The 14,066-nt window shown below is 69.1% G+C and overlaps 2 protein-coding genes across 3 annotated transcripts in view; both read right to left on the bottom strand.

Moving 5' to 3' along the window:
• The window catches only part of LRP1 (LDL receptor related protein 1), a 36,473-nt gene extending 22,502 nt beyond the window's left edge, over positions 1–13,971 (bottom strand). For both annotated transcript variants that reach the window (XM_086768937.1, XM_086768936.1), the window contains exons 1-26: positions 13,782–13,971; positions 13,178–13,303; positions 12,421–12,561; positions 11,998–12,123; positions 11,572–11,688; positions 11,373–11,453; positions 9,102–9,269; positions 8,603–8,785; positions 8,225–8,425; positions 7,892–8,137; positions 7,410–7,607; positions 6,756–6,960; positions 6,458–6,622; positions 5,897–6,141; positions 5,477–5,608; positions 5,138–5,365; positions 4,795–4,969; positions 4,121–4,215; positions 3,766–3,915; positions 3,385–3,525; positions 3,050–3,178; positions 1,626–1,757; positions 1,282–1,416; positions 1,066–1,195; positions 543–669; positions 119–270 (exon numbers count right to left, since the gene is read on the bottom strand). In XM_086768937.1, the coding sequence (XP_086625063.1) occupies positions 119–270; positions 543–669; positions 1,066–1,195; positions 1,282–1,416; positions 1,626–1,757; positions 3,050–3,178; positions 3,385–3,525; positions 3,766–3,915; positions 4,121–4,215; positions 4,795–4,969; positions 5,138–5,365; positions 5,477–5,608; positions 5,897–6,141; positions 6,458–6,622; positions 6,756–6,960; positions 7,410–7,607; positions 7,892–8,137; positions 8,225–8,425; positions 8,603–8,785; positions 9,102–9,269; positions 11,373–11,453; positions 11,572–11,688; positions 11,998–12,123; positions 12,421–12,561; positions 13,178–13,303; positions 13,782–13,806 (3,953 nt within the window). In that variant the 5' untranslated portion in view covers positions 13,807–13,971. The remainder of the gene's footprint in view (positions 1–118; positions 271–542; positions 670–1,065; positions 1,196–1,281; positions 1,417–1,625; positions 1,758–3,049; positions 3,179–3,384; positions 3,526–3,765; positions 3,916–4,120; positions 4,216–4,794; positions 4,970–5,137; positions 5,366–5,476; positions 5,609–5,896; positions 6,142–6,457; positions 6,623–6,755; positions 6,961–7,409; positions 7,608–7,891; positions 8,138–8,224; positions 8,426–8,602; positions 8,786–9,101; positions 9,270–11,372; positions 11,454–11,571; positions 11,689–11,997; positions 12,124–12,420; positions 12,562–13,177; positions 13,304–13,781) is intronic.
• Positions 13,848–14,066, bottom strand: part of LOC147597091 (low-density lipoprotein receptor-related protein 1-like) — a 40,662-nt gene continuing 40,443 nt past the window's right edge. Inside the window, exons 14-15 of the mRNA XM_086768658.1 lie at positions 13,898–13,971; positions 13,848–13,854 (exon numbers count right to left, since the gene is read on the bottom strand). Of these exons, the coding sequence (XP_086624784.1) occupies positions 13,848–13,854; positions 13,898–13,971 (81 nt within the window). The remainder of the gene's footprint in view (positions 13,855–13,897; positions 13,972–14,066) is intronic.

A 14,066-nucleotide genomic window follows, 5' to 3' on the forward strand; every position in this document is an offset into this window, starting at 1 on the left:
GCAGCGGGACGCAGCTCCGCCGCCGTCCTCGTAGCACCCACCAGCTCCCCTCACCCCACCCCCCCGCCCAGCGCTGCCTGGGGCACCCCAGTGCCGCCGGACCCCTCGGGCACCGTACCTGTCGCTCCAGTAGATGTACTCCTCGAAGACCGACACCGAGAACATGTCCATGTTGTTGCTGGACAGGACGACCTCGCGGTTTTCGCCCGTCTCCAGGTCGATCCGCTCAATCTTGTCTGTCCGGGCATCGCACCAGTAAAGCTTCCCGTCCTGAGGCGATGAGAAAGCATCCCAGTCAGCGACGGGGCAGCACACTGGGGTGGCACTAGGGTCCCTCCGCACCTCCCACCATGTCTGGCAGAGGGTTCCGGGGCTCAGAAGACGACTGCCCTGGACAACCCTCCCCACAACGCAGAGGAGGCTCCAGGGCGCCGGCAGCCACATCTCCAGAGGCCCCGCCGGCAGCGGCACGGCCGCAGGGACCCTCGGGACCGGCACGCGTCCCGCCAGGCGCCGGGGCGGCACCGTCCCGCCAGCCGTACCTCGTAGTCAACGGATATCCCATTGGGCCAGCTGATGCTGACGTTCACCAGCACCATCCGCTCGGTGCCGTCCAGGCGCGACCGTTCGATGCGGGGGTACTGCCCCCACTCCGTCCAGAACAGATACCTGCGGGGGACAGCGGGGCGTCACCGCGGGGCTGCCCAGAAGCAGCATCCCCAGGCCTTTTGGCCGCCGGAGCAGAGGATAAACACCTCTCCCCCTCGTCCCTCCGCAGCAGGGTCTCAGCCCAGACCCCCGGGGACGCGCGGGCCTCCTGGCCGCCATGCGCTGGCAGACGGCGCTGCAGCCGGGGAAGGGAGCGTTGCGCTGCGGCGGGACCCAGCCCGCGCACCCGGTGCCCAAGGTGCTGCTCTCCACCCTTCCCAACAGCTCTCCTCTCCCTGCGCTCCGGCCAGAGCTGGAGCTGCTCTGGGGAGGCTCCGCGTGGATTTTCCGCGGTGCTGGCACCCAGGACGTTACGAGGAGCTCCCAGGAAGCTCAGCCCGTCAGCTGGCGTCTCACCCCTTCTCAGGATGGACCGTGATGGCCCGCGGCTTGTCCAGCCCCTGCGAGATGACCACGTAGCGGAAGGACCCGTTCAGCCTGGCCACCTCGATGACGTCGAAGCCCTGGTCCGTCCAGTAGATGTTTCCTGCGGGGAGGGGACGGTGAACACTGGTGCTCGCCCCGCTCCCCGACGGCCCGTCCGCTCGTCCCCGCTCCGCAGCCCCGCCTCACCGGCGATCCAGTCCACAGCGATGCCCTCCACGCGGCCAATGCCGTTGGTGACCACGTCCTCCCGCCACGTCTGGTCCCGCTTGGCCCGGCTGATGGTGCTCAGGCCCATGTCCACCCAGTAAATGGTGTCGTTCTCTGAGAGAGGCCAAGCAGGACAGCGGGTGTCAGCGACCGCCTCCAGGTCACCCCGAGGGTGGCACAGACCCGGGCTGAGCTGCATCCCGCAGCCCCGGCACGGGGACCCGCAGCCCTCCCTGCTCCGGGGCAGGGCGCTGCCGAAGGAGGGCCCGCTGACGGTCCCCTCGCGCCCTCCCTCCCCATTGTCCCGCTCCCAGCCCTGTCACCTGCGTGGAAGTCGATGCCCACAGCCAGGGAGGTCCCCGAGACGGGCACCAGCGCGTCCGACTTGTCGTTGGGGTCCAGGGGAATGCCGCGGATCCCCTCGTGGACCGAATACAGCAGGAAGGAGCCAACGCCTGCGGCACAAACGCAGGACAGTCAGGCGCACCCCGCAAACGGCACGCTGTCCCTTCAGCGGGCAGCCCCGACTCGCGGAGACCCGCGACAGCGGGTCCGTGGCAGAGCACACGCCTGGCAGGGCTGGCGGGAGGGCTTGGGCTTGCCAGGACAGCAGGGCCACGAGTCCCTGGCCCGGGCAAGCGGCACAGGATAGCAGAGGCAGGGCAGGGCGGCGCTGCACCGGCTGGCTGTGCGGTTGCCCAGAGCATCCCCGCACCAGCAGCTCCTGTGCCCACCGCGCGGCTGAGTCCCAGGCTGACGCACGCCAGGCGTGGGCTGCGATGTGGGCCGGCAGCGGCAGCGGCAGCTCCGTGGGCAGCGGGGAGGCGGCAGGAGAGGCAGCGCTGCCGGGCAGCCGGTGCCTGATCCTGCCCACGGTGCTGGGGGACTGACCGGGATGAACATGAGGAGGAGAAAACTCCTCCGTGACCAGGCCGGGCCGGCTTCCACTGCCACACCGGGCAGGGGATGGAACGGCAAGGCTTGTGGGAAGAGGACAGGGAACAACGCGCTCCAAACCGAGCACGGACATGCCAGGGACGAGGTTTCCGATGGCTGGGGCAGGAACGCGGGGAACAAGCAAAGCCCTTCCCTCCACAAGTCCCTGTTCAGGGGGTCCTGACCCACGGCGGGGCACAGGGAGGCACGAGCCAGGCCTCCTTCCTCTGCCCCGAGCGCTGGCAACAGCTCTGCGCGCATCTGGGTCAGGGCAGCGCTTGTTATTCTGTCCCTGCTCTGACCCAGATGGCGCGGCAGCTCTGCCAGCCCCCTCCAAAAACACCCAGGACATTTTGCACACAAACAGCCTTTGAGAGGCCCTGGCAGCGGCCAGGGAGCCAGGGCGCTCCTCCCTTCCAAGGGAGATGATGGCAAACTGGGCAGGGACTGGTTTGCAGCACCGCAGCGAGGCGGCGACCCAAACCCGCTGTCAGCAGCGAGGGTCTCGCCTCTCCTTTGGGGGCTCCCACCACGCTGTCCTGCTCCTCTCCTCCCGCTAAACCCAGAGCCCTTGGTGCCCGGGCAGTGCCACCGCGCTGCCCGCACGCCCAGCGCCTCGCAGGGACACCCCACGGCCCCTCCTAAGCCCCCCCAGTGCTGCTGGGCACGGGGAAGCCGGCCGGAGCCTGCACGCAGCCAGCCCGCTGCGCCACGCTGGCATGCACGCTTCGCCGGGCCGCGCAGCACCGTGCGGCAGCGGGATCCCTGCTCCACGGGGATCAGGCCAGGACACGGGGACCGGCGCGCTCACCTTCGCAGGACTGCTGCCCGCTCTTCAGGCTGTAGCCCGCCGTGCACATGCAGGACCGGGAGGTCTCGGAAGTGGGGAGGCAGAGCTGCGAGCAGTCGCCGTTATTGAGGCTGCAGGGGTTGGTGCCAGCTGCCGCCGAGAGAAGAGAGGGTGAGGGGCAGCCGGGGGCTGCAGCGGCCCGGGGACAGGCAGCAGAGACTTGGCGCGAGGGCAAGGGCCAGGCTTTGGCCAGCAAGAGGGGATGCGGGCCACCGTGGGCCGGGCTGGCACCCTGACGGAGCAGCCGAGCCGCCGCCCAGCCCCGTGAGGTCTCCGCGCCGGCACTGCGCGCTCACCTTGCTGGATGCTCTCGTCGTACACCTTCATGTGCATCACCAGCGTGGTGCTGTTGCGCAGCACCGTCACCTCCGTCCCGTCCTTCTTGTTGCAGGTGCCCATCCTCTCGGAGGCCTGGTCCGCCCACCACAGCTTGTCGCCTGGAAGCAGAAGGCAGGAGCATGCAGCGGCTCTCCCCGTCCCCTCCCGCCCCAGCAGCAAAGACCAGCGGCTCCACACAGATTTACACGCGACGGCCTGGAAAAAGGGGTCTGAGCCAGCCCAGGCCTCGGTGGAGAAGCATCCCCTCCAGCGCTGCGAGGAGCAGCTTGCGTTTGGGCAGCGCCAGGAGAAACGGAAAGGGCGTCGCCGACCGCCCCCGCCACCCCGCCGGCTCTCACCCATGATGGCCAGGGCGGTCGCCTTGCTCAGCTGCCCCTTCACGGACTCGATCACCTCCAGGTCGCTGCCGTCCAGGTTGCATCTGTTGATGGTGCCGTTGCCGGAGCTGATCCAGTACAGCTTGCTCTCGGGGTAGTCGATGGCCAGGCCTGGGAAGAAAGGGACATCAGTGCCCAGGCAGCACGCGGGGACCATTGCCGCCGGGGAGGCACCACGGGAGCGGACGGCGGAGAGAAGGGGCTGGCGAGGTCGGGGGGACCCAGCACAAACCAGCCCCCAGCCCCCCGCGCAGCCAGGGCTGACGGGGCGGGGGCCGCAAGGCGAGGCGGTACCGGGGGCGCGGGGGGTCCGTACCAACAGGCCCTTTCTGGTTGCTCAGGAGGAGCGTGCGGTTGCTGCCGTCCATGTTGGCCACGCTGATGTTGTCCCCGTCCGTCCAGTAAAGCTTCCTGCACCGGCGAGGGGACGCTCAGCTCCGACAGCCCCCGCGCAGACGGCTCTGCTGCCCTCCCAGCCCACCCAGGCGCCGGCAGCCCCCGCCAGCCCTCCTGCTCTCCAGGCTCCGCTGCGAGCTGAGCCCAGCCCCGCGCCGCCCCTCTCCCCGCTCGCCGCACCGCCTGCGCGGCCCAATGGCCTCCTGGCCGCCGACGCTGGTGCTGGGAGGGTTTGGTGTTCACAAGCACTCACAAGGCCCTGCCCAGCAAAGCCCCGTGCGCGCCCAGACTGGCGCACGCTCACGGATGCACACATAGCTGCGGCCTGTTCTTCGCACGCGCGTTGCGTACGGAAACGCAGCCTGCACCTTCGCGCGTGCCAACAGGCGCACAGTTCCCGAGCTGCGGCCCCGTCTCCTCTCACACACCTCCTACACGCGCTGACACAGATGGAGAGCAACCTGTTCTCTCCTCCACCGCGCACGTGCGCCGCCACACGCGCGCACACGTGTGCCCGCGCGCACACCTTCTCCTCCCTGGACGCTCCTGGTCTGACCCCGCGCCCGCCGGCGCCGCGTCCCGCCGCACACGTACCCCTGGAGGGGGTGAACCACCAGGCAGTGAGGCTTGTCCAGCCCCTGGATCACCGCGTTCTTGAAGGAGCCGTCCAGCCGGGCCACGTTGATCTGCTTCTTGTTGGCGTCGTAGCTGGTCCAGAAGAGGTTTCTGGAAACCCAGTCCACGGAGAGGCCGTGAGCGTTGGGCAGGTCTGAGAGGCAGCGGAGAAGGGAGATGTGTCAGTTGTGAGAACGGGGCCGAGACGACGCTCAGAGGAAGGGTCGATCTCATGGAAGTGAAGCCTCTGGAGGGCTGGTGGCTCTGTCCTGCTCCAGGACGTGATGGGAGCGGGCGTGGGGGCAACGCTCCTCCAACCCACCTGCAGAGACAACGGTCTCCACGCCGGTGCCGTTGATGAAGGCTCTCTTGATGGTCTGGGTGCGGACGTCGGACCAGTAAATGCGCTGCTCCAGGGCGTCGTAGTCCACCACCGTGACGTTGTCGATGTCGGGCACGGTGAAGGAGATGATGTAGTTGTAGTAGGGGTTGTCGATGTCCACGCCCCGGATCTCCATCTGCCGCGCATACAGCAGGAACTTCTTAAACTCTGGGGAGAAGGACGAGAGGGGCAGCTGTGGGACCTCAGCCTGGTCTGCAGGGCTGCCTCCGAGCACCCGCACGCCCTCCCCGCGCCGGCGCGGCCGCGGCAGACCCCTACCGTAGCAGGTCTTGTTGTCCTTGTCCAGCTTCATGAGGTGGGGGCAGGCGCAGGACAGCGTGCGGTTGTAGTTGATGAGGCAGAGGTGGGAACACGGCCCTTTGCCCCCGTTGGCTTCACAGGGATTGGAAGCTGCAAAGCGGACAGGACTCAGCCACGTCCCTGCTCCAGGGGGACGCCCACCCAGGAGGTCCCACACTGCCCGCGCCGCTGAGGAGCTCTGACCCATCAGCCTCGTCATCCAGGACGCTGCTTTGCTGGGTGGCCGGCACGGAGGCCTCCAGCTCAGCGCAGGGTGAGGAGCAGCCGCGGTGGCGCGAGCAGCTCGGAGCGGGCGCGGGCGTGCACCGGGTGCCGGCGCCATTTCCCCACCGTGCTCCCCGCACCCCATCCGCCCGCCTGCGCTTCCCCAGGCCTCACCCAGGGGCTGCCGGGACGGGTGGTACACCTGCAGGTCGAAGGGCTGCGTGTTGGTCCTCTGCACCACCGTCACGTTGTGCCCCGTCCACTTGTTGGCCTTGGCCAGCGTGTTGGTGCGCCAGTCGGTCCAGTAGACCTCCCCGCCGTAGAGGGTGACGGCGAAGGGGTGCGACAGGTACTCGTGGCCCCGCAGCACCTCGATGTGCCCCGTCCCGTCGTACAGCGCCGAGTAGATGGCATCGGACCTGCGTGCGGCGGAGACAAGGGGTGAGAGGAGGCGGAGGCCGAGTTTTTAACCCAGGGGGTCCAACGCTGCGGAGGGGGATCGCTGCCGATGGCACTGGGGTCACGGCCCCGCAGAGCTGAAAACCCAGAGCAAGGGCTGGAACGCGGTGCAGGCACAAACAGACCCCACGGAGCAAAGGTTTTCGCTCCCGGCGCGGCGGTCACACGGCAGAACAGCACAGCAGCGCGGGGGAAGGCGCTGGGAGGGACCGGGAGGGTGCGGGGGCGCCGAGGGGACGGGGAGGCGCAGGGCAGAGGCGGGTGTCCCGCTCCCACCTCGCGTCGATCCAGAGGATGCGCTTCTCCAGGTAGTCGACCGTGAGCCCGTTGGGCCAGCCCCCCGAGCCCGTCTCCTTGTGGATGGTGCGCCGGCCCGCGCCGCTCATGGAGGCCGCTTCGATGCGCGGCAGGCTGGCGTCCCAGTCCGTCCAGAAGAGGATCCTGCGAGGGACAGCAAGGGGGGACGGTCAGCACCGGGACGTGGGGACACCTCCTGAAGCGGCAGCGGGGCGTGTGCCCGGTCAGGAGCCCGCGGCCCGGTCCTCCAAACGTGCCGCCACCCGCCCCGCCTCACCCGTAGCGGGGGTCCAGGGCGATGGCGCGGGGATGCTCGATGTCCCCAGCCAACAGCGTGGTTCGCATGGTGCCGTCCAGCTTGGCCACCTCGATCTGGTCCAGGTTGCTCTCCACCCAGTAGATGTTGCCGGCGATCCAGTCCACGGCCAGCCCCTCCGGGGTGGCCAGCCCGTACTGAATCACCACCTCGAAGCTGGTGAGAGCTGCGGGGCACAGCGCCGGCGGCGCTCAGCCTGGCACCCCCTCCCCGGCCCGCTCGCCACCGGCGCGCCCCGCTCCCGCACAGCTCCTCCGGCTCGGTGGGTTCGCTGGGAGGGGGAAGCTTCCTCCCCAAAACCCCAAAGGGCTCAGCCCCGCGCCTGACGCTGGGCTCTCGCTGCTGTGGGTGCCCCCGCCCGCGGCCCTGATGGGGAGGGGGCCCGGCTTTGTGCTCCCAGCTGCCGGGCTGCGATCGCCATGAGGGAAGCGCTGGGAATGCTAATTAACTCCTAGATAATGAGCAACTTTGGAGAGCAAAACGAGACCACGACGGGGCTGTGGGCTCCGGCGGCCGCACCAGAAGCCACTGCCAGCACCCTGCCCCGGAACCGCACCCCTGCTGTCCCACTCAGCTGCCCCCGTCGGCCCGCTCCGCGCCCCCAGGACTGCGCACCTCCGTTCTCCAGCAGCTTTCCCCTGTAGATTTTGTCCTCCACCACGTCAGTCCAGTACAGCGAGCTCTGGTTGAGGTGGAAGTCCAAGGCAATGGTGTTGCGCAGGCCTGGGACCAGGACGCTGTAGTCGCCGCGGTGCAGGTCGATGCGGCGGATCTCGTGGCGGTTGGAGAATATGATGAAGGGCTTGAAGGGGTCTGGGGGAAGCAGGGCAGCGTCAGAGGCGGGGCAGGGGCTGCGTGGGACCAGTGGGCCCCACATCTGTGTGTGGAGGGTGTCCCCAGCCCCAGCCGCGGGACCACCCGCACCCCTGCACCCTGAGGAGCAGCTTGTGCCAGGCGGGGACGGCGAGGGGCCCAGTGCGGGCAGGCAGAGCCCCCCAGGACCCACCCAGCACGGTGCTCAGCTCCGCTGCTGCTGCCCCTGAGAGCGGGGGGACACCCCCCACCACAGCCAGCCCCCGCAGCCCCCCCGCACGCACCCAGGCTGCGGCAGCTCTCGCCGTCGGGCTCCAGCATCCAGCCCTCATAGCAGGAGCACTTGACGTTGTACTTGTCCTGCTCGCACTTCTGGCTGCACTTGAGGTGCTTGGCGCAGTAGCTCTGGATCTGGCAGGTCTTGTTGTCCGCGCCCAGCTCCATCCCCAGGGGACAGGAGCAGACGATGCCCTCGCCGGGGGCCACCGTGCAGTTGTGGCTGCAGCCGCCGTTGTTCAGGGAGCACTGGTCTGCGGAGAGAGGAGACGCGCGTCAGGACCTCATCCCGTCGCCGGCCGGGGGACGTCCCGCATCCCGGCGCCCGGCTCCGCGCTCACCGCAAAGCTCGCCCTCGTCGGAGCCGTCCCCGCAATCGTCAGAGCCGTCGCAGAGCTTCTCGGGGGGCAGGCAGATGGAGGTGTTGTTGGCGCAGGTGTGGGAGGGGGGTTTGCACACCAGCGACTCGCAGTTCTCCTCGTCCGAGTTGTCCTCGCAGTCGTTGTCCCCGTCGCAGACCCAGGCCTTGCTGATGCAGCGGGCTGCCGAGGAGAGGGCAGGGCAGATGGAGGGGGAAACGTTATTTCAGGCACTTGGGGTCACGGCCGCCCCAGCGCTGGTGTCCCTCCCCCGTCCCCAACCCCAGTGAGCCGAGGCGGGGTCCCAGTCCCCCCCCCAGGTCAGCGGCGGCAGCGGTTCCTCCCTCCCCCTGCTCTCACCCGAGTCCTTGCAGCCAAACTTGACGTTGGGGTCGCAGACGTGGGTGACCCCCTCGCAGTTCTTCTCGTCGCTGGAGTCCATGCAGTCCGTGTCGCCGTCGCAGCGCCAGCGCATGGGGATGCAGAGCCCGTCCAGCCGGCACTGGAACTCGTCGGTGTGGCAGCCGCCGGGCGGGCGCGTGGCTGGCGGGAGGGCAGGTGCACCCAGTCACCACCTTTGCCTCAAGGAACTGGGAACTGGGGGGGCTCAGGGGGCAGGAGGAGGGCGGGGCACTCAGAAAGGGCTGGGGGCACCCAGAGGTGCAGGAGCGGGGCGATTTGGGCAGCCAGGGCCAGCGGAGGAGGCTGCAGGATTCCCTGCTGGGAAGGACGCGGCTCTCCAGGCAGGACAGCAGCAGAGCTGACACCCGGGACGGTCCCTCTGCCGCACCCACCTCCCGCCCGGGGCGGGACGCGGGGCACCCAGGGGCAGCCTGGCCCCGCGTGAGCCGGGGCTCACCCTGGTTGGTGCAGTTGGCGTGGGTCTCGTCGCTGTAGTCCCCGCAGTCGTTGTCCCCGTCGCAGGTCCAGTGGACGGGGATGCAGCGCCCGCTGTTGCACTTGAACTGGTTGCTGGAGCAGGAGTGGCTGCAGCCCGCCTCGTCGCTGTTGTCCCCGCAGTCGTTGTCTGGGGAGGGAAGGGGAGCGGGAAGGGGCTCAGAGAGCGCCCGGCCGGCCGGGAGCGCTGGCGGAGGCCCGGCAGGAGGGAGGAAGGCAGAGACCCCCTGCCAGAGGAGGCGGCCGGGGGAAGCGGGGAACCACGAGCGTCGGCCGGACCGCGCCAGCAGACAGGACGCGGGGCGACGGGCACCCCTCGGCGCCGGCGGCAGGACCCCCGCAGGAGAGGCCGGGCCGAACGGAGAGCCCCTCGGCCCTCCCGCCCCCCGACACGCTGGCCAGGCGTGGCCACAGCACCAGCAGCGCACACAGAAAATGAAACACAGAAACTGCATAGATCAGCCATGAACCTGGGGAGGCTGGGCCGGCGCCCAGTGCCATGGGGGCCGCCCCGCTCCGGACGGGGAGCGGAGCCGGGGGGCCGGTGCGCTCCTTTCCGGGGCGCATCCGCAGGGAGATGGGCTGGTACGGCCAATTGGGGGGTGTCAGCCTGCCTGGAGGAACCCCCTCGCCCGCTGATGGGCGGGGGACATTCAGCCTGAGGGTGCTGGGACACTGGCAATGCGGCCCCTCTGCCTGCCCTCCCAGTATGGGGCTGGCCCGGCTTACTGGGACCACCACAGGGCTCTGCTCCGCTGCGGTGCCGTGCCCGGGCTCGGTAAGGGCCTCCAGGCACAGGGATGGCGGCACGGACGGCTGCCGCGCAGCTTCACCAGCCGCCCAGCCCTGCAGCTGCGGACCCCGGCCTCTCCGTGCTCCCACCGCCAGCGGCTCTGCCCCGCGAGCCGGGGGGCACGGCCGCCGCGCTCCCGGCACCCGGCACGTCCCTGCCGCCGCTGGAGCGCGGGGGGCACGGCCAGGGAGCGGGGGGCACTGCCGGAGAGCACAGGGGGCACTGCCGGAGAGTGGGGGGCACTGCTGGAGAGCGGGGGGCATTGCCAGTGTCTGCAGAAGCAGCCCCCGGGGCTCGGGCTCTCTGGGGGGGGCAGGTTTGGGGGCCGCGTGGGGCCAGGCTGGGGTCTGGTGCATGTTGATCTATGCACTAACCGGTAGGCTTTGGACAGTTCTTTTCGTCAGAGCCATCCCCACAATCTTTTTCTGAAACACAGAACCAACCAGACAGGAGAGTGGGCACAATGACAAACACAACAACACAACACGGCACACGCACAGAGAGCGGCACGAAAACACGCTGGCGCCGGGACGCGGACATGGACACGGACACAGAGCGGCTGCGCGGGCACGGGGAGCGGGCCGGGAGGCGAGACCGGAGGCAGCGGAGGGGCCGGGGGAACCGGGGCAGCCGGGCTGGGAGCCCCTCGGCGTCGCGGCTCCTGCCCTGCGGGCGCCTGGCGAGGCTCGGGGCGGCACGGAGGTGCCCCACGCCAAGGCCGTGGCTTTTGGGAGCGCCTGGCTGCCAGCACCGGCCGATTCCCAAGGAAAGAGGCCGTCCCGTGGCAGGGATGGCCCCAGGAGGAAGAGGCCACTTGCTGAGGAAGACCCCAGGGAGAGACCTGCACCCGCAGCTCCCCGCTAACTCCCTGCACCGGCACGCGTGCTCCGTGGCTCCAAACGTGCCTCGTCTGCTCTGAAGTCACTAATTAAACCTAATGATGCAGAGCAGCTAGGAAGATTGAAATAAACGTGCGGGGAAGGGAAGCAGCCTTGGGGCAAACCCTCTCTCCCCAGCCTGGCCCTGGGAACAGATCCGAGGCCGGACCTGAGCTCTCCAGGCGGCCTCCCCCAGCACTGCGGGGCCAGCTCAGCCCCACGGCAGCACCGGCCGCCCCACGTTTGTCTCAAAAACGGGGGCAGAGTTTTGGCCAGCTTGCCAAGAACGCCAAGGTCTGCTGGAACGATCTCTGCCAGGCTGCTCCTGCAACGCACGCTCCCCCAAGGGCAGCCAAGGAAAACGCGGCGCTCGGCGCTGCAGAATGCGCTTACGGCCTCAGCTGATGCCCCCTTCCCCTCGGGGCCCGGGCTCTGCTGCTCAGCACGCGCCGAGCAGCAGCCCGCGCAGGAACAGGGCCCCCCACCAGGCTGGCACCCCTGCGTCCGGTCTCGCCGTCGCCGGCTGCGCCCCTCTCGGCAGCTGCGGGGCCGCGGTCCTTACCATTGTCGCAGCGCCAGTTGATGTTGATGCAGCGCCCGTTGTTGCAGGTGAACTGGGTCAGCGGGAAGCAGGTTGGGTAGGCTGCGGGGCAGGCGGAGGCACCGTCAGCGCGGCGGAGACACCCCGCGCCCCGCTCCTCACACCCAGCCCCACCGGTGCCTGCGTCCCAGTGCTCCCAGCGCTCCCCGCCCCAGCTCACCGCACGAGGCGGACTCGTCGGAGCGGTCCCCGCAGTCATCGTCCAGGTCGCAGGTCCAGGAGATGGGGATGCAGCGCCCGCTGGCGCAGGAGAACTGGTTGGGGGAGCAGGTCCGAGCTGACCCGGGAGAGACAGACAGAGCTTTAGCAGCCGGCGGTGCCTTGCTTTGCGGGGAACAAACCCCCCGAGGCTCCTGTGGGGCACAGGCGTGGAAGCCAAACTGGCTGCCAGGTGTGCAGCAGGGACACGTGAGGCCCCAGAACCTCAGCCTCAGCCCCGAAACCTCATCCTCGGCCCCGAAACCTCGTCCTTGCCCCTGAAACCTCGGCCTTGGCCCCGCAGCGCAAAGGGAACGGCGGAGGCTGCGGCTCTGCGCAGCAGCGCGAGCTCTCCCGCTCTCCCCCCCGGAGCAGGCAGGCCCCTCACCCGAGCAGGTGGAGTTGGACTCGTCCTCGTTGTTGCCGCAGTCGTTGTCCCCGTCGCAGAGCCAGCGGTTGGGGATGCAGCGGTTGTTCTTGCACTTGAAGCGGTCGGAAGGGCAGGTGTGCTGGTCTGCAGGGAGACACGCACTCAGGACCTGCCCCGCTCCGTCCCACCCCCATTCCTCCTCCTTGTCTGGTGCCGAGAAAAACCGAGAACAGAGCAGGGAGCCTCGGACAAACCCGGATCCGCGATCCTCATCACCACTTCCCCCCTCGACCGTTCAAGCCCACTCCTCTACCAGAGCCGTGGAGGGGACGCGGGGGTCCTGGCTGCTCAACCCCATGGTCTGGGGGACTCATAGCCCGAATCCCGCCACCCCAGCAGCGCGTAAAGCGCCATCCTGCCGCGCAGGAGGCAGCTACGCACGGCAGAGCTCGGGGGCTTCGTCGCTGTTGTCCAGGCAGTCATTGTCGCCGTCGCATTTCCAGCGCTCCTGGATGCAGCGGTTGTTCTTGCAGGCGAACTCCCCGGGCTGGCACTGCGGAGGGGGGATGTAGGACGGGTTGGCTGGCAGGGGGAGAGCACAGAGAGGGGACGCTTTTAACCAAGTGACCAAGCGCGGGGCAGCAGTGGGGACAGTCCCGTGGCCCCAGGCTGGCAGGACGTCCACACAACCGCCCGGCGGCCCCGAGAGCGCACAGACACTCGTGCCCACAGGCAACCACTCCTGAGCACAAAACGAGAGGCGCAGCCCACGATGGAGGGGCAGAGACCCCCAGCCTGCGCGTAGCGGCTGCACCAGCGGAGCTTCGCCCCTCAAGTTCGAGCCGGCGAAGCACGGTACGGCCCAGGCTGCCAGGCCCAAACCTGCCGAATCTGCCTCTCCCCCGTGCCAGTGGCAGAGCACACCCGCCCCGACTGCGCGGGCAGCATCGGACACCAATCCCACTGGAGATTTCCACCCGCTCCCCCGGGCAGGCAGCTGTCCTGCTGCCATTGCGCCAGACGAGGAGCCAGAGCCAGCGATGCGACTCACCCACGGGTGCAGGGCGTACCCACCTCCCGGAGCCCCGCGCCAGCCCCCCACGGCATGCGGCATCGCCACCGCCGCGCCAGAGCGGAGCTGCAGACCCCACGGCCCCGCGCGTCCCCCCAGCGGGGGCCGGGCCCCGGGGCAGCCTACCCTGGCAGGTGACGGTGTCCGAGCCCAGGATCTGGTCCTCGGCGCAGGCGCACTGGCGGCCGCGGGGGGTGGCCAGGCACAGGCTGCTGCAGCCGCCGTTGTTTACGCGGCACTTGTTGGAGCCCACTGCGGGGGGAAGGCGGCGGTGAGGAGGGGACTTCAGCGCTCAGGGAACACAGCTGACCCACCGGCGGCTGCTGGGTGCCCCCCACTCCCTCAACAGGCTCCACAGTTGGAATCCAACTGGAGACCCCAGTTATCAGGCAGTGGGGACCACTCACCAGCCAGAGACCCCAGTAATCAGGCCAAGTAAGGCACTGGGGACCCCTCAGGGGACAGCAAGCCCGGCTGAATGAGCCGGGAAGCCCGGCAGGGAGGGAGAGGCAGAAAGAGAGGAAAGGCAGGGGATGAGTGACAGCAGGGTTTACGGAGAGAAAGGCAGGGTGCACGGGGACGGAGAGGCAAGGACACGGCCAAAAGGAAGCAAAAAGAGGTGGGGGGCTGCTCGGGCAGGGCAATTCCTCAGCCCCCAGCCCGACCCCTCTCCCACAGCCCCTCTGTTCCCTCGCGCATGGCGGGTCCCCGCGGCGCCAGGCCCCCGCACCTTGCTGCTGCTGCGCGTCGTACATCCGGATCTCGAAGATGGGCGGGCGCTCGTTGCGCAGCAGGCTCACCACCTTGGAGGCCTGGTCCAGGCGGTAGATGCTGCCGCTGCGGTACTCGGTCCAGAAGAGGAAGCTGCTGTAGTGGCACAGCCCGAAGGCGTGATTCAGCTCCGGTCCCTCGTACACGATCTGCGGGCGCGGGGAGGCGGAGAGGCTCGTCGTTAGCCGGGATGCTAATGACCAACACGGTTGGCAAGCGCAAGGGACGGGGGAGGGAAGAGGCG

Source organism: Chlamydotis macqueenii, chromosome 29, assembly GCF_036417535.1.
Source record: "Chlamydotis macqueenii isolate bChlMac1 chromosome 29, bChlMac1.mat, whole genome shotgun sequence".
In the NCBI taxonomy this organism is placed as follows: Eukaryota; Metazoa; Chordata; class Aves; order Otidiformes; family Otididae; genus Chlamydotis; species Chlamydotis macqueenii.